This window comes from Anolis sagrei, chromosome X, assembly GCF_037176765.1.
Source record: "Anolis sagrei isolate rAnoSag1 chromosome X, rAnoSag1.mat, whole genome shotgun sequence".
Taxonomy (NCBI): domain Eukaryota; kingdom Metazoa; phylum Chordata; class Lepidosauria; order Squamata; family Dactyloidae; genus Anolis; species Anolis sagrei.
Genome location: NC_090034.1, coordinates 74,119,928 through 74,145,893, shown reverse-complemented (window position 1 = coordinate 74,145,893; position 25,966 = coordinate 74,119,928). Strand labels below are relative to the sequence as shown.

Sequence of the window (25,966 nt, the reverse complement as noted above, 5' to 3'; positions counted from 1 at the left end):
AACACATCTTGCCATAGTGTATTCCGAAACATCATCTAGGTGCGGAAAGTGATAAGGAAATTGGCCTAGCCCTTTCTCTGCCTTTCCTGGACCATACATATATATACTTTGATGAACAGTCTTATGAAGAAGATGGGGAGGACAAGGAGAGAGGGAATGATACCTTTGGCGACGCGGGCATCCCAGAAATATTAAAAATTAACTGAGTATTTTTGATTATAAAAGTGTAAGTCAAGCACTGAAAGAGTTAGTAGGGTGAAGCCTCTTAGAGTCAGTGGGCCAAAGTTAGTGTCATCCTGAGGAGAGTGAGGTAAACCTCTGTGTGAGAGAAGCCTTGTGTGAGAAAGATCCAGTGTGAATGCTGCTGCATGTAAAGCTACTCTATATTTGTTTATTTGTGTTATGGAAATCTAGTTCTTGTAAATAGTGCAACTATATCATTTTACTACAAAGAAAAGCCTCCTATGGAAGATATAACATTGGTCTGTGTGTTTTTGTTCTTTTTATCACTTTGGGCTACTGGTGCTGGGTCTCATTCACAAAATTGCCAAATGTTGATGTTGATGATAGTGAATAAATAACAACAAACCATACTGACCTTTGCCTCCGCTGGCAACACATCTTGCCATAGTGTATTCCCAAACATCATCTAGGCATGGAAAGTGGTAAGGATATTTCAATTGGTTCAATGGGTGGTGGCCAGGTTGTTAACTGGTGCTCCTTACAGGGAGCGTTCAACCCTCCTGTTTAAGGAGCTCCACCGGCTGCCGTTCATTTTCCGGTCCCAATTCAAGGTGCAGGTTCTTACCGACAAAGCCCTGAACGGTTTGGGACACACCTACCTGCGTGACCACATTTCTGTGTACGAACCCACACAATCCCTTCGATTATCTGGGGAGGCTCTGCTCGCGCTCCCACCTCCATCACAGGCACGATTGGTGGGGACGAGGGACAGGGCCTTCTCGGTGGTGATCCCTCGACTCTGGAACTCTCTCCCCAAGGACATCAGGCATGCCCCAACTCTGGCAGTATTTAGGAGAAGCCCGAAAACGTGGTTGTTCCAGTGTGCCTTCCCAGAATAAGGAAACTCCCAGCAATATGTCCTCTAAATGCACTTGATTATTGATCTAGGAGTGCCTGCATGCCCATCCCTCTCTGAAAACTCTATCCTAGTCATATTTCACCTGTTCATGCTCAGCATAATTTAAAATTTTTAATTATTACATTTGGCCCAGCCATAGGTTTTTAAACGTTGTTGTGTAACTGTTAATGTTTATTGCTTATTTTCTGTTATGAGTTTTATTTTTATTGTTTTGTATTACTTGTTATTGTTTTTATTATTGATGTATTGTGGGCTCCACCTCATGTAAGCCGCACCGAGTCCCTTGGGGAGATGGTAGCGGGGTATAAAGTATTATTATTATTATTATTATTATTATTATTATTATTATTATTATTATTATTATGGAAATTGGTCTAGCCCTTTCTCTGCCTTTCCTGGACCATACATATATATACTTTGATGAACAGTCTTATGAAGAAGATGGTGAGGACAAGGAGAGAAGGAATGATACCTTTGGCGACGCGGGCATCCCAGAAATATTAAAAATTAGCAGAGTATTTTTTATTATAAAAGTGTAAGTCAAGCACTGAAAGAGGTAGTAGGGTGAAGCCTCTTAGAGTCAGCGGGCCAAAGCTAGTGTTGTCCTGAGGAGAGTAAGTAGGCCGAAGCCTGAGTCAGTAGTGCATTTCTGAGTAGAGTGAGGTAAACCTCTGTGTTAGAGAAGCCTTGTGTGAAAAAGATCCAGTGTGAAGGCTGCTGCATGTAAAGCTACTCTGTATTTGTTTATTTGTTTTGTGGAAATCTTGTAAATAGTGCAACCGTATCATTTTACTACAAAGAAAAGCCTCCTATGGAAGATATAACATTGGTCTGTGTTTTTTTGATCTTTTTATAACTTTGGGCTACTGGTGCTGGGTCTCATTCACAAAATTGCCAAAAGTTGATGTTGACGATAGTGAATAAATAACAACAAACCATATTGACCTTTGCCTCTGGTGGCAACACATCTTGCCATAGTGTATTCCGAAACATCATCTAGGCATGGAAAGTGATAAGGAAATTGGCCTAGCCCTTTCTCGGCCTTTCCTGGACCATACATACATATATAATTTGAAGAACAGTCTTATGAAGAAGATGGGGAGGGCAAGGGGAGAGGGAATGATAGCATTGGAAACATGGGGCACACATGGAAAGGGGGGTGCAAAGAGGACAGTATCCTAACATTGTGATGGTTAATACAATGGCCCAGATCCTCCACATCACACAACGTTCTTCTATGGAAGAGTTACTGGGGGAAAGGCGACAGTCCTTGTCCTCTGCTGGAAAGACAGCATAGCATCAGAAGTCTGTCCTTTCTGCATCTGTCCTAGTTGCTCTTGGAGACGCTTCTGTTCTTCATCTCAGCCAGTTTGTTGGTCAGGAAGCTCCATTTGAAGGCCATCCCTTCAGCTTCTCGGAGGTCGTTGTCCTGGCCGGTGCCACCAGCTTCCTCCTCCTCCTCGACCACCATTTCTCCTGATCTGCCCCTGGCGGACGGCTCTTGGGGGTCCACCATCTTCTCCAGGCCTGAAGGCTGCTGCCACTTAGAAGCAAAGACGTCCCAAAGGCCAGCGGTCCTCCTCTCGGAGGCAGAATCCTCCTCCGGTTTTGCTGCTAAAGGGCTGGAAGCAAGGAAAGAAAAACTGAAGGGTGAAGAAATCTGGCCAAATACTTTTTGCTGCCTCAGTGAGAGCAGTGATCGCATTGTCATTTTACATTTCTGTTTGAGGAAAAGAGGGTGAAGCTAGATGCCACGTGTGTTCCCGTTTTGAGGCAATTCAAAAAGCCACAGAGAGGAGAAAGCTGTGTTCTCCTCTCTGTCAAGGCAATTTAGGAAGCACAGAGATGTATGAGCAAAGAAATTTGAAAGAACTTGTGATAAGATTTACATTCCTTTCTCTCTGCTTGGTTCGAATCTGTTGGAAATAGCAACCTCCCGAACCTTGTTACAGTGAGTTGTAACAGGATCAAGTATGTGTGTGTTAAAGAAAACCTGTTAATTATTATGTGCAGCTGTTAATGTAGGTCAACTAGTAAGTTAGAGCCCCCGGTGGCGCAGTGGGTTAAACCCCTGTGCCGGCAGGACTGAAGACCAACAGGTCGCAGGTTCGAATCCAGGGAGAGCGCAGATGAGCTCCCTCTATCAGCTCCAGCTCCTCATGCGGGGAGCCTCCCACAAGGATGATAAAAACATCAAAATCACACCAGAAACGACTTGCAGTTTCTCAAGTCGCTCCTGACACGACCAAAAAAAAAAAAACTAGTAAGTTTCAACCACATCCAGTGAGGTATAACTGTATGGTTTTTAGAATACAGTTTAGCTTTTGCTCTCAGGAGCCTTTGCTCAAGCATTTTGCTCAACCATTTCTACTGCTCTCTCATGTGGATGCAGATAGGAGCCCCTGGTGGCGCAGTGTGTTAAACCCCTGTGCCGGCAGGACTGAAGACCAACAGGTTGCAGGTTCGAATCCAGGAAGAGCGCGGATGAGCTCCCTCTATCAGCTCCAGCTCCTCATGCGGGGACATGAGAGAAGCCTCCCACAAGGATGATAAAAACATCAAAATAATCCGGGCGCCCCCTGGGCAACGTCCTTGCAGACAGCCAATTCTCTCACACCAGAAACGACTTGCAGTTTCTCAAGTCGCTCCTGACACGACCAAAAAAAAACAAAAACTACAACCACACCCAGTGAGGTATAACTGTATGGTTTTTAGAATACAGTTTAGCTTTTGCTCTGAGGAGCCTTTGCTCAGGCATTTTGCTCAACCATTTCTACTGCTCTCTCATGTGGATGCAGATAGGAGCCCCCGGTGGCGCAGTGGGTTAAATCCCTGTGCCGGCAGGACTGAAGACCGACAGATCGCAGGTTCGAATCCAGGGATAGCGCTGATGAGCTCCCTCTATCAGCTCCAGCTCCTCATGCGGGGACATGAGAGAAGCCTCCCACAAGGATGATAAAAACATCAAAATCATCCAGGCGTCCCCTGGGCAATGTCCTTGCAGACGGCCAATTCTCTCACACCAGAAGCGACTTGCAAATTCTCAAATCGCTCCAGACATGGCAAAAAAACAAAACAAAAAAAAAGGATGCAGATGAAGAAGCTTTATTCTGTATTGCTTACAAGGACGATTAAGTTTGTTGCAATGCTTGTTTTTGTTTACAACATTGCAAGTTTATGTTTTAACTCTGCTGATAAGAGTAACGTTTTTTCTGTTCTTTTTCCTCTTGCCTGAGTGCAATGTTATTGTGTCTTCTGCTCTGGACTTCACTGAAATACGCTTAGCGCAACAAGCCTTTCACTGTTCATTTGTTAATAGATATATTTGCTAACCTGTATTCTATGTGTATGTTGATTTGCAAGTTTGACTTACCTCTTTGGTGTGGAAGGAGTTTTTTTTTTTTTTTTTGGTCGTGTCAGGAGCGACTTGAGAAACTGCAAGTCACTTCTGGTGTGAGAGAATTGGCCGTCTGCAAGGACGTTGCCCAGGGAACACCCGGATGATTTGATGTTTTTATCATCCTTGTGGGAGGCTTCTCTCATGTCCCCGCATGAGGAGCTGGAGCTGTTAGAGGAAGCTCATCCACCTCTCCCCGGATTCGAACCTGCGACCTGTTGGTCTTCAGTCCTGCCGGCAAAGGCGTTTAACCCACTGCGCCACCGGGGGCTCCATGGGAGGAGTTATAGGCATGTGATTATACTGCACATGTTTAGACTTAGAACTCCATTTTGTATTCAGTTTGCTGAACACCTCATTGGAGGTGGGTGTGATCACTTCCCACCTCAGTGGAGGTGGATGTTTGCATTTGTCTTCAATGAAAGCAGGTTGCTGTTTAGAGACTTTAATGCAGGGGTCCTCAAACTATGGCTCGGGGGCCGGATATGGCCCTCCAAGGTCATTTACCCGGCCCTCACTCAGGGTCAACCTAAGTCTGAAACGACTTGAAAGCACACAACAATAACAACAATCCTATCTCATCAGCCAAAAGCAGGCCCACACTTCCCATTGAAATACTAATAAGTTTATATTTGTTCAAATTGTTCTTCATTTTAAATATTGTTTTTAAATGTCTTTTGCACTACAAATAAGATACGTGCCATGTGCATAGGAATTCATTCATGCTTTTTTCAAATTATAATCCGGTCCTCCAACAGTTTGAGGGACTGTGACCTGGCCCTCTGTTTAAAAAGTTTGAGTACCCCTGCTTTAATGGATACAGTTTGACTTATGGACTTCAGTGAGTACAACTATACCTAAAGACTATTGATTGAATGATACCCTGTGTACTCAACACAGAGAGAAACCTACATCCTGTTGTCTATTGAACTTTAATAAGAAATTGGCTTATATCGTGAATTAATACAAGTTGTTAATGAGTAAACCTATGTTATTTTTCAAAGAAGACTTTGTTTTATCTCTGAGTGCATATTTTAAACTAAAAGATTTCAAGGGAGTGTATATTTTTTTGGGCAACAGCAATTACTACTTCAAAGAAGCAACCATCCTCTGCTAACCAAATATATTTTTGTATTGGCATGTCTTTATCCTTGGCAGTTTAAAGTATGCATGCCCAGTGTGGAACACATCTCACCACGCTAAAACAGTGGATGTGGCTTTTAATGAGACATGCCGCATCGTCACAGGGTGTCTGCGCCCTACACAACTGGAGAAATTACACTGTTTAGCTGGTATCGCACCACCTGACATCCGCCGGGAAGTGGCCAATAGTGAAAGGACCAAGGCAGAGACATCTCCAGCTCATCCCCTGTTTGGGTATCAGCCAGCACGTCAACGACTTAAATCAAGAAATAGTTTTCTAAGATCTACAGAGACACTCGCTGGAACACCTCAGCAAGCGAGAGTCCAAAAGTGGCAGGCTCAAACCCAGAACCTCAATCAATGGCTGATACTAAATGAGGGACTCCCCCCTGGGCACACAGAAAACTGGGCGACTTGGAAGGCGCTGAACAGACTGCGCTCTGGCACCACGAGATGCAGAGCCAACTTCAAGAAATGGGGCTACAAAGTGGAATCCACGACATGCGAGTGTGGAGATGAGCAAACCACTGACCACCTGCTGCAATGCAACCTGAGCCCCGCCACATGCACAATGGAGGACCTTCTTGCAGCAACACCAGAGGCGCTCCAAGTGGCCAGATACTGGTCAAAGGACATTTAATCAATTACCAAACTTGCAAACTCTGTTTTGTCTGTTTGTTAAAAAAATGTTAAAAATGTAATACAACTATCTGGTTGCTACTGACATGATAAATAAATAAGTTTAAAGATATGGTTCTTCAGTCTAACAGCTGAGTTACCTGTGTGCCATTACATGAATGCTTATGAATATCACTTGTTCAAAGAGTTGACTTCTAACAAGGTCAAGCTTGTGGTTTTCAAAAGATGGTGTCCACATGTTCATGGAGATTCACATCTGCCAAACAGGTGTGACATTATTTTTACCTTTTCAATAAGGTTATGGTGCATTTATTTCCAATAGGTTATGGAATTTCCAATAGATCCAGCCAGAAAAGGTCTTAATTGCATAAAAATATTCATTCCTAATTTTATGTTAATTCCTTCTTATCTGGATTAGGACTTGATGAATATGCATCATAGGGTTGTCCTCGGTGATGTAATGCTGTTTTCTATAGCCAATCAGCAAAGCTATTGTGAAAATACACAAGGTTATAAATTCCTGTTCAAATAACTGTGCTTGGCCGGGGGGCGGGGGTAGTATTCAAAAAAATGCTGCAACAGTAGCAAAAGGACACAACACACCATCTTATCCCATCTCATGTATGGTAGGGGGAAATGATGGAAAGATTTGTCTTACTGGTCAGCACAAGGCTCAGAGGCCAGCAGTTTATGCTCATCTTCCCGGCTGAACAAGGATGATACAGTCCTCCAGCTCTTGGCTCCAGCTCCTTGGACCTGCAGATCAAGGGGGGAGAGGAGGGAATGGAAATGGGTTGTCGGCAGCACCAAGGATAGCAAAAGAAAAACCCTGAGAGATTTTATATATACCTGAGAGATCCGTTCCAAGACTCCATGTGAATACCTGAAACTATGAATAATAGTGAACCTAGGGACTTGCCCTGTAGTCTTGCAAATCACTATGTTCTGTATTCATAACTTATCGCATCATCTGAATTTCCTGGTTTACCTGTTCCTTCACATTTTCAGGAGCCATGGTGGCGCAGTGGGTTAAACCACTGAGCTGCTGAACTTGCTGACTGAAAGGAGTGGGGTGAGCTCCTGCTGGTAGCCCCTGCTTCTGTCAACCTAACAGTTCGAAAACATGCAAATATGAGTAGATCAATAGGTACCGTTCTGGCGGGAAGGTAACAGCGCTCCATGCAATCATGCTGAGCACATGACCTAGGAGGCATCTATGGACAATGCTAGTATCAGAAATATTAAAAATTAACTAGCTGTTTTTGATTACAAAAGTGTGAGTGAAGCACTGAAAGAGTGAGTAGGCCAAAACCTGTTAAAAGTCAGTGGCCCAAAGCTAGTATCGTCCTGAGGAGAGTGAACAGGCCGAAGTCTGTGGGCCAAAGCTAATGTCATCCTGAGGAGTGTGAGGTAAACCTCTGTGTGAGAGAAGCCTTGTATGAGCAAACTTCAATGTGAAGGCTGCTGTGTGTCAAACTACTATGCATTTGTTTGTTTGTGTTATGGAAACCTAGTTCTTGTAAAAAGTGCAACCACAGTATTTTACTACAAAGGAAAGCCCATTTGCCCATGTAATCCTATTCGATTCAATGCGGGCGATTCTGGCAGCTCTCATCGCATGTGTTTTTGGTACTTTAGAAATGGAATATCAGACTTAGATTGTTCGGTTCCCTCCAGTTACCGCCCAGTTTCGAACCTCTCGTTCCTGGGCAAGGTGATTGAGCGGGCAGCAGCGGAGAAGTTGCAGCAATTCTTAGATGACACAGCCGGACTAGATCCCTTCCAGTCCGGCTTCCGTGCGGGGAATGGGACAGAGACTGTGCTGGTCTCCATCACGGATCACCTTCGATGCCAGCTTGACCAGGGCGGGTCAGCGCTGCTTGTGTTATTGGATCTCACAGCAGCATTTGACACAGTCGACCACAATCTTTTGACCCACTGCCTTGCTGCAGCTTTAAATTGGCTGTCCTCCTTTCTTCACAACCGTGGACAGCGAGTGGAGAGGGGAGGCCTGGTCTCTGAGAGGTCCCCTCTATCTTGTGAGGTTCCTCAGGGGGCCATTCTCTCCCTTCTGTTGTTTAACATCTATATGCGACCACTTGCTCAGCTGGTTTGAGGTTTTGGGCTTGACTGTTACCAGTACGCTGATGACACTCAGCTGGTGCTGAGGATGGAGGGCAGACCAGACTCTGTACCCGATTATTTTCATCAGTGCCTCGAGGCCGTTACTGGATGGCTGCGTGCCAGCAGGTTGAGGGTGAATCCAGCAAAGACGGAGATCCTATGGCTGGGTCAACCGGGCAGTGGGGACATCCAGCTGCCTACCCTGGATGGCGAGGCGCTACGCCCGTCATCATTGGTAAAGAGTCTGGGAGTCCTTTTGGACCCTCTGCTGACGATGGGGCCCAGGTCTCCGCCGTTAGCAGAACCGCCTTTTTTCACCTGCGGCAGGCTAGACGGCTGGCCCCCTACCTGTCCAGGGACGACTTAGCTACGGTGATCCAGGCCACGGTCATCTCAAGACTGGACTACTGTAACACCCTCTACATTGGCCTTCCTCTGTCGGTGATCTGGAAGCTCAAGTTGGTACAAAATGCAGCTGCTCGGCTTCTTGCGCGAATTCCGATGAGATGCCACATAACACCAATCTTACTACAGCTGCATTGGTTACCAATTGAGTGATGGTACTCACCTTTAAGGCCTTGCATGGTCTGGGGCCGATGTATCTGAGGGACCGCCTCACCCCCTACCAACCCCAGAGATCCCTCCGTTCTGAGGACCAAGATCTACTGGAAATTCCCAGTGTCAAGACCTTGCATCTAACAGCAACCAGACGCAGAGCCTTCACAGCAGTGGCACCATCACTCTGGAATACTCTGCCACCTGAAGGCCTTGCGGGACCTATCAGCTTTCTGTAGGGCATGTAAGACATATCTGTTTCAACAAGCCTTTGATCTCTGATATTGCTGTTTTTAAATTGTTTTTAAATTGTGTTAGATTTTAGCCTGTTCTTGTAAGCCGCTCCGAGCCCCAGGGGAGTGGCGGCATATAAGTTTGAATTATAAATAAATAAATAAATAAATAAATAAATAAATAAATAAATGTATCTGAAGCTCCTGAGATGATCCCAGATCATCTTCTTTCCCCCTCACCTTTTTGGAGACTTTTCTTAACATTTGAACACCTAATTGTGAGGGGTGCAAACAGGAAGTCCCCTTGCGTCATGGGATGAACTCTGTCACTTTCCATTACCTAAATGGATTATAACTGCTTTAAAGGGGGTGAGGTGAGATAAGATGCTAAATGTAGTTGAAAACAAACACCCGACTTACAAATTACTCCTCATTAAGAACAGGACTGAGACAACAGGAAGTGAGTAAAATCTAGCCCTAGGAAGGGAAATCCACTCCTGAAAGAGTTATCGTGGCGAAAAGGGGTCTCTGCTGAAGTTTTATCACCAATCCTTGTTTCCACAAGCCAATTTTTTTTTCAAAATCTAATGATCACAGGGACAGAAAGTGAGATGAAATCTTCTGAACACGGACACAGACAGCAAAACAAACAGCACAGGGGTGTTGTGAACCCTTCCCTATGTTCTCCAAGGCTTATATACAAGGGTTATCTGGAAAGTAACGTTACAAGGCACATAGCTCTTGTGGGGAATTTTCACGTGAGAAGTCAGTCTCACTGCCATGTAGCAGGAAGCCAGCAGAAGTGAACGAGCAGTGCCAGTAGTCAGTAGCTCATCGATTGGCATTGTGGTGAAGGTTAGAGATGCGCGTCCTTATTCCGTTTTCCTCCAAGTGCGAGGTTTGCGCTGTAATATGCTACCTAAATGCTAAGGGCATAAACTCTGCTGTGATTCATCACAAAATGGTTTCAGTTTATGGAGAGGACGTCATGTCAAGACAGCATGTGGAAAAAATGGGTACGGAATATATTGTGAGACTACGAAAAAAACTTCACAGAGTCCTCCAAAATAAACATTGTGGGATGCTGATGGTGGGAGTCTGTCTTCTTCATGACAATGTACGTCTGCACACCGCTCATGTAACACAAAATTGGGATGTTTGAAGCCACCCCTCTCACAGCCCTGATCTCACACCTAGTGACTATAATCTGTTCACTAAATTGAAGGAACACCTGGGTGAAAAACACTTTTTCGACGATGACAAGCTGAAAATCAAAGTGACGAACTGGCTGAAAAAGGCAGAGGGAAACTTCTATGACACAGACATCAAAAACTCATCCCACGGATGACAAAATGTATTGAACTGAATGGTGATTATGTGGAAAAATAATGTAATACCTATGCTACAGTCCATGTAAGTTTTATTACAATACTAGCTGTGCCCTGCCACGCGTTGCTGTGGCCTAGTCTGTGTATATGTGTTTTGTGTGTGTATATATTTGTGTTTTGTGTATATGTGTGTGTATATATGTAGTTTTGCAGTTGTTGTAATGGTTTTTTTTGGTTTTTGGCTTTTTAAGTCCCTTCTGCTATGTTTTTTAGTGTTTTTATGAGTGATGGTCACTCGTTGGCCTGAGAGGTATCTTGTGTCCAAATTTGGTGTCAATTTGGGTGTGATCCTGGACTCATCGCTGAGCCTGGAGCCCCAGCTCTCGGTGGTGACCAGGGGAGCATTTGCACAGCTTAGGCTCGTGCGCCAGCTGCGCCCGTACCTCAGGAAGTCTGACTTGGCTACGGTAGTCCACGCTCTGGTTACATCCCGCTTAGACTACTGCAACGCTCTCTACGTGGGGTTGCCCTTGAAGATGGCCCGGAAGTTTCAATTGGTCCAACGTGCGGCAGCCATGTTACTAACAGGAGCGGGACGCAGGGAGCATACAACGCCCTTGTTGTACCAGCTCCACTGGCTGCCGATTTGCTACCGGGCTCAATTCAAGGTGCTGGCGTTGGCCTATAAAGCCCTAAACGGTTCCGTCCCAAGATACCTTTCTGACCGCATCTCGACCTACGAGCCCACCAGGACTTTGAGATCGTCCGGGGAGGCCCTGCTCTCGATCCCGCCTGCGTCACAGGCACGCCTGGCGGGGACGAGAGATAGGGCCTTCTCGGTGGTGGCTCCTCGGCTGTGGAACACCCTTCCCGTGGACATCAGACAGGCCCCTTCTCTGTTGATATTCCGCAGGAAATTAAAGACCTGGCTGTTCAAGAAAGCGTTCGAACAAGAAGTGCAATAATTGGTAATGACGACAGGAATGGAATAACGGAAAATGACACTGGATTGTGGTTTAGACGATGAGACGACGTGGAATGGCTTTTGTATTATTGATGATGTTTTTGATGATGATGTTTTTGGTGAATGCTAGATTGATTATTTTAGACTGTGTCTTGAATTTGAACCTGTTTCTATGTTGTACACTGCTGTGAGTCGCCCCTGGGCTGAGAACAGCAGTATATAAGCAAAGTAAATAAATAAAGTAAATAAATAAATAAATTTGTCCAGTGGTTTTTGAGTTACGTTAATCCCACAAACGAACATTACATTTTTATTTATATAGATATTGATTCTTTGTATTTTTAAACAAATCTTGTAACCTTCCTCTCCGGATAACCCTCGTATATAGATATTTAACTGGAGTTGCACCTAAAAGATGTACTTGTTCCAAATTACATACAAATTCAACTTAAGAACCAATCTATAGAATCTATCTTGTGTGTAACTTGGGGACTGCCTGTATTTCCTAAAGCAGGCTGCTCCATCTGCTTGCTGTTGGAGAGCCATGTCAGCTCATTGCAAGATCTTGCAGGACTGCACATACCTCTGTGCACAATTACACTGCCATGTAATTTTTTTAAAATTGTAAACGTCTTTTATTTTTAAACTGTCTAGAGGCGTGTGAGGAAATGTCACTGAGGGAAGAGGAAGCTATTTCAGGCCAGGAGGTCTTTGCTTAACTAGGAAATAGACCAAAACACATTTCCCTGCCCCTGTAGCTCTTGACTGAGATGAAGAACCCAATCCTCTCCCCAGTTAGAAAAGTTAGGGATATTACTCTGGAGGGGGACATGAGGACACTGAACCTCCCAAATAAGAATTGTGCACTGCCATGACATGTTCCTTCAGTCCTCCAATTTCTAGCATTGCAGACAGATTTAAAACATCACTTGAAATATCATCGAAGCACCCGAAGTACAAGGTTCAGTTAGCAATTCAGCCCATTACTACATGAAGACTGCACCTTGCCCTTTGCCTCCAAACAAAAAAAATGTCTGACTACAGTGCAAAATTGTGTTCATCTTGGCATGTCTAATGGAGTACAAAGCTTTTATATATATAACTATTTGGCTGGAGTTGCACCTAAAAAAATGTACTTGAGTCTCCTCGGGTGAGAAAGGCAGGGTAAAAATGAAGTAAATGTTTGTTCCAAATTACATACAAATTCAACTTAAGAACAAATCTACAGAACCTATCTTGTGTGTAACTTGAGGACTGCCTAATGTATTTCCTAAAGCTGGTTAATCACCAGCAGCAACAGATCACACCAATCAAAAGGTTGACAGTTCGAAGCCTGGGTCGAGGTGAGCACCCGACCTTCAGCCCAGCTCACTGTCCACCTAAGCAGTTCGAAAACAGCTGTGAGCTGTGAGTAGAGAAATTAGGCACAGCTTCAGCGGGGAGGTATTTTATGGCACCACAAAAAGGAAATACCAGAAAATGCCAGCAATCAAAGAAAGGAGGACGTCTATGATTAAGGGCTCTTCGTCATAGAGGATGTAGCAACAGCACCCCCTTGTAGCCGGAATCGAGCACAACCTCCAGAACACCAAAGTTGGGGAAAATGCTGACATAGTCCTCTATCTGTTGTCTGTCCTGTCTGTTGAATGTTTGCCATGTATGTGTTCTGTGGTCTGCCCTGAGTCCCCTATGGGGTGAGAAGGGCATAATATAAACACTGTAAATAAATAAATACAAACCCAATTTGAACTCAGTTTGTGCTCAGTTTCAGAGACTTAAAACCAAATTTCACTCTGAATAGAAACGATGGCCAGTCCTTACCCTTCGTGCCAGTTGAGAAACAGGGTTGGACCCTTCCTCTGTCAGCAGTGTTGAATCTGTAGTTTCCATCATTTCAGGACTCTCTCTCTGAAAAATAAATTGACAGAGGAGAGATACCAACACACTGATGAAAGGAGTGGTTGATCTGTGGTCAGGCATTGGATAATTCTAGCTCTCCTTCCTCCACACATTAGCGATCTGGTTGGAGATGATGGGAGATGAACTCCCAACAAAATCTGGAAGGCCTGCCTTGATCTACTGTTTGACTTGTACTTTAGAAAGGGCTAGGGGAGCACATCCATAAGTGGGCAAGGGAAAGAGCTGGAACTGAGAACAGCCTCCAAGATACTGAAGATGGGAAAGCCTAAATATACCTCTATCTATTTACAGTTGTCTGTCTTGTCATTGTATAACGGCATTGAATGTTTGCTGTATTTGCGTTTTGTGAGTCCCCTTTGGGTGAGAAAGGCGGAATATAAATATTGTAAATGAATAAATAAGTGAAGTGAGCATTATTATCACTCTCGGCCTTCAAGTCATTTCCAATGTTTGGCAATGCTAAAACAACCCAATCACAGGTTTTTCTTGGCAGAACCTGTTAGAGGGAGATTGCTTTTGCTTTCTTCTGAGGTTGAGGAAGTTTTGAGTTGACCAAGGGGATCCTAGCCCTGTTTTCCCAAAGTTGTCCAATGTTCAAGCCACTATACTGTTCTCACTCTCAAACGGAGAATGCAGAGGGATAAGTCTCATCAATATGGACAATTTCCCATCAGGTATAAAATATGTACAACCTGCAAACTAACTTGCATGGTCATGTTTCATGCAATAGCTTGCAAATTGCCTTCAGAGTGGAGAGCTTGGTTCCATGAGACAACATTCAAATTATGTCCTAAGTGCATACCTTTATCTTATGGATATTAAAGGAGGGGGTGCTTGATTCTCCAACTGGTGACAACCAGAAGCCATGAAAGAATGGTGAAGAGCCTTTACCTACCTTAAGGTCAGAGTAGAAGTTTCTCATCTCTGGCTTACAGCTCCTGAATTTGATCCCAAGAGCTTGGAACAGGAAGGACTAGGGTCTATCTACACTACCATTGATACAGTTTGAAGCTGCATTTAATAGTCAGTGTGTAGACCGATATAGTGCAAATGCAGTTTCAAAGTGCAATATATGGCACTATAGATCAGTGGTTCTCAACCTTGCTAATGCCGTGCAGTTCCATATGTTGTCGTGACCCCCAACCATAATATTGTTTTCGTTGCTACTTGATACCTGTCATTTTTGTGCGGTTATAAATCGTAATGTAAATATCCGATATGCAGGATATATTTTCATTCACTGGACTAAATTGAGCACAAATACCCAATATACCCAAATGTGAATGCTAGTGGGGTTGGGGGGAGGACTAATTTTGTAATTTGGGAGTTGTAGTTGCTGGGATTTATAGTTCACCTATAATCAAAAAGCATTCTGAACTCCACCAGCGATGGATTTAAACCGAACTTGGCACAAAGAACTCCCATGATCAACAGAAAACACTGGGTTTTGTGGGCATTGACCTTGAGTTTGGGAGTTGTAGTTCACCTACATCCAGAGAACACTGTGGACTCAAGCAATGATGGATCTGGATCAAACCTTGCACAAATACTCAACATGCCCAAATGTGAACACTGGTAGAGTGTGGAGAAAATAGACCTTGCCATTTGGGAGTTGTAATTGTTGGGATTTATAGTTCACCCACAATAAAATAGCATTCTGAACCCCACCGATAGAATTGGACCAAACTTTCCACACAGAACCCCCATGACCAACAGAAAATACTATGTTTTCTGATGGTCTTTGGTGACCCCTCTGACACCCCCTCGCGACCCCCATGGGGGTCCCGACCCCCAGGTTGGGAAACACTGCTATAGATGGAGCATCTCTCTTTCCAAGACACAGAAGAGCAACTGCCAGTCAGATCAAACCATATTGGACTAACAACATCAATAACAACAATAACAATGACCCAAAGCACCTCTAGAATATATAGAGCAGGCAGGCGCAAACTTTGGCCCTGTAGGTGTTTTGGACTTAAATTCCCACAATTCCTGGCCTCAGCCACCCTTACTCCCCCCCCCCCCCCCAGCTGCTTAAGCATTTCCACCACATTTTGGGGATCAGAAAGGCCTCTGTGGGGCTCCAATTGACCTTTGCAGCCTGAAAAATCAGTTGGAAATGCATTTCATGGACATTTTAGAACAGTGTTTCTCAACCTGGGGGTCGGGACCCCTGAGGGGGTCGTGAGGGGGTGTCAGAGGGGTCGCCAAAGACCATCAGAAGACACAGTATTTTCTGATGGTTATGGCGATTCCATGTGGGAAGTTTGAGCCAATTCTATCGTAGGTGGAGTTCAGAATGTTCTTTGATTGTAGGTGAACTATAAATCCCAGCAACTACAACCCACAAATGTCAAGGTCTATTCTATTTTCCCCAGACTCCACCAGTGTTCATGTTTGGGCATATTGAGTATTCGTGCCAAGTTTGGTCCAGATCCACCATTGTGTGAGTCCACAGTGCTCTCTGGATGTAGGTGAACTACCACTCCCAAACTCAAGGTCAGTGCCCACCAAACCCTTCCAGTGTTTTCCATTGGTCATGGGAGTTCTGTATGCCAAAGTTGATTCAATTCCATCGTTAGTGGAGTTCAGAATGCTCTTTGATTGTAGGTGAACTATAAATCCCAGCAACTATAACTCCCAAATTACAAAATCAATCCTCCCCCAACCCCACTAGCATTCACATTTGGGTGTATTGGGTATTTGCGCCCAGTTTGGTCCAGTGAATGAAAATACATCCTGCATATCAGATATTTACATTATGATTTATAACAGTAGTAAAAAATGACTGTTATGAAGTAGCAACAAAAACAATGTTATGGTTGGGGGTCACCACAACATGGGGGACTCTATTAAGGGGTCACGGGATTAGGAAGGTTGAGAACCACTGTTTTAGAACATTTCAAAGGGAAAAAATCCATTTGGGGGGGGGGGTGTTTTTGACCCCTTGGGGCCCCAGTGGGTCTCCAAATATGGAGGAAATGCCCTCCACAATCTCTAGACTGCATCTGGAGGTATTCTGGAGTAAATACGTTTTTTAAAAAGTTGTTTTGCAATAGTAAAGGACTTGGGAGGAAAGGTCCAGAGCCGATGACTGGGAGAGGTGTAAACTTTGGAAATCAGCTGGGTCATACACATTATTACAAAATGTACACAATGCTATTAAGAATCATTGCTTCCTGGGACAGTGATGAGAAATCAGGGTTCAAAAACAGTTCATTCGGGTCTTCCTATACTGCCCCATCCACCCTTTTAGAACTTGGTGAACTCTGTCTTAAGTTATAAGAGTTGTACTGCCCTCCTCTGGTCATTTTGTTTTTTGTGGGCTACAGTTTAAACCAGTGGTCCTCTAGTATCTTCTAGGGCTGGGTAACCACGGAAAATTTTGTTTCTAAACTCGATTCGTTTCCAGGGGACGCTAGCGTTTCCAAATTCTAAATACTTCCGAAATTTTGAGATTTCAAAATTTCGTTATTTACGAAATTTCGTTAATTTCGAATCGATTCGTTAATGGCGGACGCGAATGCGCAATATGCTAAAAAAAGCTCCAAATGGGACAGGGGGAACTTCTGAAGCTTCCCTCTCCCTCTGTTGTTGACTGTTGTTGTAATAAAACAAACAACAACTATAAAACTTGCACCAGACATGCGAAAATAATTACGAAATAATTACGAAAAAATTACGAAATAATTTCGAAAAAATAACGAAATAAATTGAAAAAATTGTTTCGAATCTAATTTACTCCTCACACTATTCCTGCATGGCTCAATATCAGATCGTAAGCTAATTTAAATACGAATTAATAATGAATTATGAAATTAACGAACGAAACCGCCCAGCCCTAGTATCTTCCTAATGCCATAACCCCTTAAAACAGTTCCTCATGTTGTGGTGATCCCCAACCATAACATTATTTTTGTTACTACTTCTTAACTGTGTAATTTTGCTACTGTTATGAATCGTAATGTAAGTATCTGATATGCAGGATGTATTTGCATTCACTGATTTTGTCATTTGGGAGTTGTAGTTGCTGGAATGTATAGTTAACCTATAACATTCTGAACTCCACCAACCAGGCCCGTAGCCAGGATTTCGTTTCGGGGGGGAGGGGGGGCTGAATTTTTTCGGGGGGGGGGGGGTTGGGAGGGCTGAGTTTCGGGGGGGGGGGGGCTGAGTCTGAGTGAAAGAGGGTCTAGCCTAGCAAACCTTTTGTATCATTACCCCAATACCCCCATGCATATGAGATATATTGAGCATGGTGATCAGATCATGATATGAATAAACATAACAGTTTAAATAATGCACCAGTAAGGCCTTTTCGCGAACCACCATGAGAATTTCGGGGGGGGGGGGGGGCTGAAGCCCCTCAAGCTATTGTTATGAATTGTAATGTAAATATCAGATATGCAGGATGTATTTTCATTCACTAGACCAAATTTGGCACAAATTCCTGATATGCCCAAATTTGAATACTGGTGGGGTTGAGTGGGGGATTGATTTTGTCATTTGGGAGTTGTAGTTGTCAGGATTTATAGTTCACCTACAATCAAAGAGCATTCTGAACTCCACCAACAATAGAATTGAACCAAACTTGGCACACAGAACTCCCATGACCAACAGAAAATACTAGAAGGGTTTGGTGGGCATTGACCTTGAGTTTTGGAATTGTAGTTCACCTACTTCCAGAGAATACTGTGGACTCAAACTTGGTACGAATACTTAATATGCCCAAATGTGAGCACTGGTGGAGTTTGGGAGAAATAGACCTTGACATTTGGGAATTGTAGTTGCTGGCAATTATAGTTCACCTACAATCAAAGAGCACTCTGAACCCAGCCCACAACAGATCCCATCAAATTTGGCACATACCTACATGGCCAACACTCAGTACTGGTGGGGTTTGGGGGAGGATTGGCTGTTTTTGAATTCTGGGAGTTGTAGTTCACCAACACCAAAAAGGAAGAGAAGGACAGGCAGAGAGATCTTCAGCCTTCTCTGCCAAAAGAGTTCCTAAGACCATCAGAAATATGTGTTTTCTGATGGTCTTTGGCGACCCCTTTGAAACCCGCCTCCAGGGTTCCTGACCCCCAGGTTGAGAAACACTGCTCTAAACAGATAAAACATTTAGATCTCTCTCTGCCAGCAGATCAGTTTAAGTGTTTCATACTTTCATGCAATCAGTTACAAAAACTACAGGTGCAAGTGTCATCTGAATAAAGGGTGTTCCCTGGGTGTGCACGTTTGGGCAGAAGAAGAAGATATATCCTAAGATACATACCCAAAAGTACAACACTGATCAACATTTTAAAAATTACGCTTTTCTTTCATTCAAACTATTTTTTCCATCTCATTCAAATTTGAACAAAATTAAACAGGAGTAAAACCATTCAGATGAATTAACTAGGGCTGCCTCCACACTAATGAACCAATATAGTTTGACAACACTTTTGCTGCCATGTCTCAATGCTATGGAATCCTGGGAGGCTCAAAATAAGGTTAAGGACCTTGTACTCCCATGATTCCATAGCACTGAGCCGTGGCACTTAAAGTGGTGTCAAACTATATTCATTCTACAGTGCAGATGCAGTCTAAGCTCACTCATACAAAGAATTGTGGTCCTCTTCTCTCAACTGGCTAACTTCGGTTTAAGGATTTCAAATTGTACCATGCTTACAACTGCCTTCATCTCCAGACATCATAGCCGTATTGGTTGGGGATTATGGACATTTGGGTCCAACATCTCCAGAGGGCACCAAGTTGAGGAATGCTTCTCTAGAGGGAAAGCTTCTCCCCACTAAATGAGAGATAGTAAAAAGGAGCCCCAGCAGAGTTCCTCTACCTCATCTTCAAGATCCTCTTCTTGTGACTCTCCACCAAGGGTCTGCATTACTTTGGCCTTGTAGACCTTCCAAAATGCTTGTGTCATCCTGGCAACTGTCCACTCAGCTTCTTCGGGTCTTATGTTCTTCTCCCAGAAGCAGCACGTCCCACGAAGCAACCTTGTGAGATGCCAAGTTTGGACAGTCTCAAGTCCTACAGACCCCGGCCCTTGGTGTAGCTTTCTCTTCCAATCGTTGATGGTTTAAGGGCTGGTTGCCATCCCACCTCTATGTTCATCCGCTTTGGAGACTCAGCCAAGGTACCAGGCGCTCAAGCAGATGCTGGTACGTCCTGCAAATTCACACCTGTCATGAGCGGCCTCCTTCTCAGATCTGGTGTCTTCATTAAAATTTCAGGAGCCTCCAATGTACATCTCAAAGAACACAAAGGAAACAGATCCATGGCTGACCCAGAATGCCAATGGTTTCCTTCAATGAAGGGCCCTGTAACTGATGGACGCTCACTGTGTCTTGTGAACCAGACTGGTTCTTCAGAAACTCAATGAGTTGTCTTCTTCTCCATCCTACAGTTGGGACATTTATTACTGGCTTATTCACACCTCCAGGCTTGGAAGCTGTGCCCTCTTTCCATACAGAGGACTCGTATCTTCACAAGAGGGGTGTCTTCACACGGCAATAGAGAAAGTCCAACCCCTGCCCCCCTCCCCAGTTCACCCCAGGCAGACTCTTCTCTCCTGCTTTGGAGTCCTTAGGGAAGCCTCATCCCCGCACCGCTATGCTCTTGCATTACACGCCATTGTCTGCACCCTGTAACTGATCTCCCCCAAGAATGGGCTTTGGAACGTGGTAGCTCGGCAACAGGCTCAAAATAGCGTCTGGCAGCTAAATTATTTCGTAGGGCTGGTAGCCTCTCAGGCCTCTGTTCTTCTCCTTCATGGATCCAGTTTCCGTCTTAGACAGAAAGCTTTTCCCCACCAGCCTGAGTTGCTTTTTGCAAACCACGAGTGAAAAGGGTTGATACCTTGCTTCCTATGCTTTGTCCCAAAAAGTGGCTTACTTTGTCCGTTGAGCCCCAAATCACGCTGAGTTGTAGGACGGAAGGAAGGAAGGAGGCTTCTCTTCCCATCACCCACCGTGCTTTTAGCCCAGCCCCAAACCCCTTGGCTAATGACAGAGGTCTGTCTGCCGCCTTTACATGTCTGTAAATGTATTATTGATTCTCAGGCCGGCAGAGTAATGTGATCACGAGTTGTTAACTGACTGAGGGCTGTTGCTTTTGTCCTGCTCTTGACACCCTCCATGCTTGGATCCATATTTCCTCTGCTAATGTTGCTTCAACATGTGCCTCTCTCCCTCATATGAGGAACCCTGGATATAGCAGCGTTTAGGGCAATGGGGTGGCACACAGGGTCCTTGCCCTTTGGAGAGCAGTCATGGCTAAAAGCACTGTGACTACGAAATTGCCGGGGTCACAACCTGACATCATGACCTCAGGCAAGTCACTGTATTATAATGGTCAGTGTAGACTCATATAATGCAGGTCGAACTGCATTGAACTAGATCATATGAATCTACGTTGCCATATAATCCAGTTCAATGCAATTAGTTTGCATTCTGAAACTGGATTCTATGGCAGTGTAGATGGGGCCACTGACAACTTCAACGGAAGACAAGGGCAAACTACTTCTGAACAAATCTTGACAAGAGAAGCCATGAGTTTTAGGGCTGCCTTAGTTGGGGAATTACTTGAACACACACAAAACAGATTTAAAATCTTCAAACTGAGTCTGAGCTACTCTAACACCCATCTCTTCTAAGGTTTCAAGAGAGGGAATAAACAGCAATCTCTACATCTCTCTGACACACAGAGAGAGAGAGATCTCAAAGCACACAGCACATACTTTCCATACTCTCCATACAAAAGTGTAAAAAGACAGAAGTCAGATTTAAAAGCTTCCAGTTGAAAATATCAATTTTAAACAACCAATCAGAATGAAAGGAGAAACAGAGAAGAGAGAAGAAAATGATACATTCCCAACTGTCGTATACAGGAGACATGGAAGAAGGAAACCTTTAGTGTATACCTTTTTTGACCAGGGACTTTGACCAGAGACCACTTGACCAGAGACCACTTGACCAGGAACCACTTGACCAGGGGCCACTTTGACCAGGGGCCACTTTGACCAGGGAAAACTTTGACCAGAGACCACTTGACCAGGGGCCACTTTGACCAGAGACCACTTTGACCAGAGACCACTTGACCAGGAGCCACTTTAACCAGGGGCCACTTTGACCAGAGACCACTTGACCAGGGGCCACTTTGACCAAGGGCCACTTGACCAGAGACCACTTGACCAGGGGCCACTTTGACCAGAGGCCACTTGACCAGGGGCCACTTTGACCAGGGGCCACTTTGACCAGAGACCACTTCACTAGGGGCAACTTTGACCAGGGGCCACTTTGACCAGAGGCCACTTGACCAGGGGCCACTTTGACCAGGGGCCACTTTGATCAAGGGCACTTGACCAGAGACCATTTGACCAGGGGCCACTTTGACCAAGGACCACTTGACCAGGGACCACTTTGACCAGAGACCGCTTGACCAGGGACTACTTTGACCAGGGACCACTTTGACCAGGGACTACTTGACCGGGCACCACTTTGACCAGAGACCACTCTCCAACATTAGTACCAAAACGGTTATGAATTCAATTTTGGTCAACTTTAGATTTGATTTGAGGTGCTGATTCAGAAAAATGTATTGGACAGACCACATCAGCTCTAGTTTGTGATATAAAACATATGCCATGGTCAACAACAGGGAAGGAGTGGCAGGTGACGCAAAAGGAGCAGAAATAAAATAAAATAAAGGGGATGCAGTCTTGCAAACCAGATTTTTATTCTCGCAGCTGGCTGGTGGTCCGCAGCCACAGGTTAAGAACCACTCATCTATACTAAGCTAACTAAACTGTTTCTCATTGGGACTTGGGCAGTGTGGGGTTGAATTCCAACACCAGATAATCTGGGATAAACAGAAAACCTGGGATCAGATTCTGGGATATTGGGCCTGTCTGGAATGACTCTTTGTAGTGTTTTTATATTCCTTTATTTTGTGTAAGGACTCGTCTATTCTTCGCCCACCAACCCTAAAGACAAATTTTGGAGGAATCTTGCTTCTTTATCAACCAGCAAACCATCAGTTGTAACAACAATAGGGGACCACTTGAGATTTTCCCATAAATTGGTCCTAGAAGCTTGCTTACACAGTGGCAGGATGGGCAGCAGTGCTTCTGGTTAGAAGCTCATCTTCCCTTTGGCTCCAGTCCCATTCTTAGAAAGGAACATATGTTTGTCACGGGAGAGTGGACTATTTTTTGTACTGGGGAGGGAAGGCAGACATTTGTGGCAACGTTCCCAGGGAGGCCAGGAAATTTTGCAATTGATAGTGCCAGGCTTGTGCCTTCCTCACCAACATCTGAGACTTAAATATTGATTCATCTAAATCAGTGGTTCCCAACCTTTTTTTGTCCAGGGACCACTTTAACCAGGGACCACTTGACCAGGGACCACTTTGACCAGGGACCGCTTGACCAGGGACTACTTTGACCAGGGACCACTTTGATCAGGGACCACTTTGACCAGGGACTACTTGACCAGGGACCACTTGACCAGGGACCACTTGACCAGGGACCACTTTGACCAGGGACCGCTTGACCAGGGACTACTTTGACCAGGGACCACTTTGATCAGGGACCACTTTGACCAGGGACTACTTGACCAGGGACCACTTGACCAGGGACCACTTGACCAGGGACCACTTGACCGGGGACCACTTGATCGGGGACCACTTTGACCAGGCACAACTTGACCAGGGACCACTTGACCAGGGACTACTTGTCCAGAGGCCACTTGACCAGGGACCACTTTGATCAGGGACCACTTTGACCAGGGACTACTTGACCAGGGACCACTTGACCAGGGACCACTTGACCGGGGACCACTTGATCGGGGACCACCTTGACCAGGGACTACTTGACCAGGGACCACTTGACCAGGGACTACTTGACCAGGGACTACTTGACCAGGCTCCTTCTTTGGAGGCTTTTAAACAAAGGCTGGATGGCCATCTGTCGGGGGTGCTTTGAATGCAATTTTCCTGCTTATTGGCAGGGGGTTGGACTGGATGGCCTATGAGGTCTCTTCCACTCTATGATTCTATGATTCTGATACAGAACATATGCAATCTAGTAGTCACTATCTGCTCGCCCACAGAAAACCATATTTAATAGATCTTGGCATTATAAGGGGGTTTTGCAAGACGAGTCACTCTCATTGCAATGGTGTAGTAATGGTGAGGCCACGGACCATATTTTAGTTCTTGCAGGCCACTGGTGGTCCATAGACCACAGGTTGGGAACCATAGCTCTAAAGGAATAGGATTCGTGGGGCCTTGGCTTGAGGAGACCTTATGATCTTTAGTTTTCGAGAATGTCTTGAAGCTCAGTTCCATCCAAATGCACTTCAAAGTTGATTCTGATATCTTTTTGTAAAGAGTAACTATAATTCTCCCTTAATTAGGCAATAACAGCTACATATGTATGGAAACAGTTGTATGATGGAGGGCAGACTACCGTATCCAGTTCAAAGCCCAGGGGAAATTGAGGTCAGCAGCATCTAATGACCCAAACTGAAACCTGGGAGGACACAGGGGTTATCACCCTTTGCTTGCAAAGAGCCCTATGAGATCTTTTGATGACCAGGCCTCGGGGCTTAGATTTCCTCCACGGAGGATTAGCGGAACACCAGGAACAACGGTTAACAAGGGTCAAAAAGTCGTCCTTTTACAATGAACGGACATTAATCAGTAGTGAGCGGCAACACAATCTCCCCATGGAATTACATTCCGCTTACTTTCATCTCAAAGGCTTGAAAGTGGAATTCCAAGGAAGAATAAAAAGCTGGGAAGCAATGGAAAACTTGTTTTTGTTTTCAAAGGATTGTAGATCCTACATCAGACCAGGGAGCCCATTATTACATTTTAAATTAACAGTCTCTGAGCAGTTTATTGTATTCCCCTCCTCCAAAACCAAAGCAGTTTACATTCATAACATTAATCAGAAAAAAATACCCTTAAATACGGGTCGAGCATCCCTTATACCAAATGTTTCAGACCGGTTTTGGATATTGAATTTTTTTCAGATTGAGGAACATCTGCGTTTGCATGCATGTATTTGAGATATCTTGGAGGTCGGAGCCAAATCTAAATTCAAAATTCATTTGTGTTTATACACTTTATACACATACCCTGAAGGTAATTTTATATACAACATTTTAATAATTTTGGGAATGGAACACTGTTTGTGTACCCTGGGCCACCAGAAAGCAAAGATGACACCATCTCAGCCACCTATATGGACAACATTGGATTTTGGAGTATTTTGGATTTCAGTCTTCTGGATAAGGTTGTAATTAAATAACACACAAGGGCAATCAAAAAGTTAAACATTTCATTTCCTTCTATATCTTATTTATTTATTTTATGGAGGGGCATGCCCAGTCGTAAGGCCGAACAGGGTATAGGGTTACAGCCTGTACTGGATGGGGTTACACTCCCCCTGAAGTCGCAGGTTCGCAGCTTGGGAGTGATCCTGGACTCATCGCTGAGCCTGGAGCCCCAGGTCTCAGCGGTGGCTGGGAGAGTTTTTGGGCAATTAAAACTTGTGCACCAGTTGCGCCCGTACCTCGGGAAGTCTGATCTGGCCACAGTGGTCCACGCTCTTGTTACATCCCGTATAGACTACTGCAACGCACTCTACATGGGGTTGCCCTTGAAGACTGTTCGGAAACTTCAACTGGTCCAACGAGCGGCAGCCAGACTGCTTACCGGAGCGACATACAGGGAACATACCACTCCCTTGTTGTGTCAGCTCCACTGGCTGCCGATTCAGTTCCAAGCACAATTCAAGGTGCTGGTTTTGACCTACAAAACCCTTTACGGTTCCGGTCCAGCGTATCTGTCCGAACGTATCTCCCTCTACGTCCCATCCCGGAATTTGAGATCATCTGGGGAGGCCCTGCTCTCGACCCCACCACTATCACAAGTGAGGCTGGTGGGGACGAGGAGCAGGGCCTTCTCAGTGATGGCCCCCCACCTGTGGAACTCACTCCCGGGGGAAATCAGGGCATCAACATCCCTCCTTGCCTTCAGGAGGAAGGTAAAGACGTGGGACCAGGCCTTTGGGCATCCTGACAATTAGATATAGAAACCAGATGGATAGGACCGACAATGTGCGGAAAGTAGAACTTAAACTACGAGTCTGTTAAACGCTGACCAGCAATGAGGTTTGTATTGCTTTTATTGTTTAAATTGCTTTTACGGGTTTTATGGCTGTTTTGTCGATTATAGTGATTGTTTATGTTAATTGTTATCATTGCTATAATTGCTACCGTTATTGATGTTATGTTTTTGTTGTCATGTAATGCAGGCATCGAATTGTGCCTTGCTTGAGTAAGCCGCCCTGAGGCCCCCCCCCCCCCCCCCGGGGTGAGATGGGCGGGGTATAAGCGACCGTAATAAATAAATAAATAATTTGCATGTTCTCAGGAGTCCCCTTCTGACTCTGGAGGGTGGCACAAAAGTGAAGTCGAACATGACCCCCCCCCCCCCCCTAAAATATAGTAATTTATAGTTTTCCTAAAGACAAGGACACCACACTGGATA

At 44.7% G+C, this 25,966-nt stretch overlaps 1 protein-coding gene across 1 annotated transcript; it reads right to left on the bottom strand.

The window, feature by feature from the left end:
- Positions 1-2,042: 2,042 nt before the first annotated feature.
- CXH1orf232 (chromosome X C1orf232 homolog) lies at positions 2,043-20,431 on the bottom strand. The gene is made up of 4 exons (XM_060783739.2): positions 19,245-20,431; positions 13,307-13,393; positions 6,940-7,037; positions 2,043-2,724 (listed from the first exon to the last, which is right to left on the bottom strand). The coding sequence occupies exons 1-4, from the start codon at positions 19,329-19,331 to the stop codon at positions 2,430-2,432; spliced, it is 567 nt and encodes a 188-aa protein (XP_060639722.1). The 5' UTR covers positions 19,332-20,431; the 3' UTR covers positions 2,043-2,429.
- Between the last annotated feature and the right edge of the window lie 5,535 nt (positions 20,432-25,966).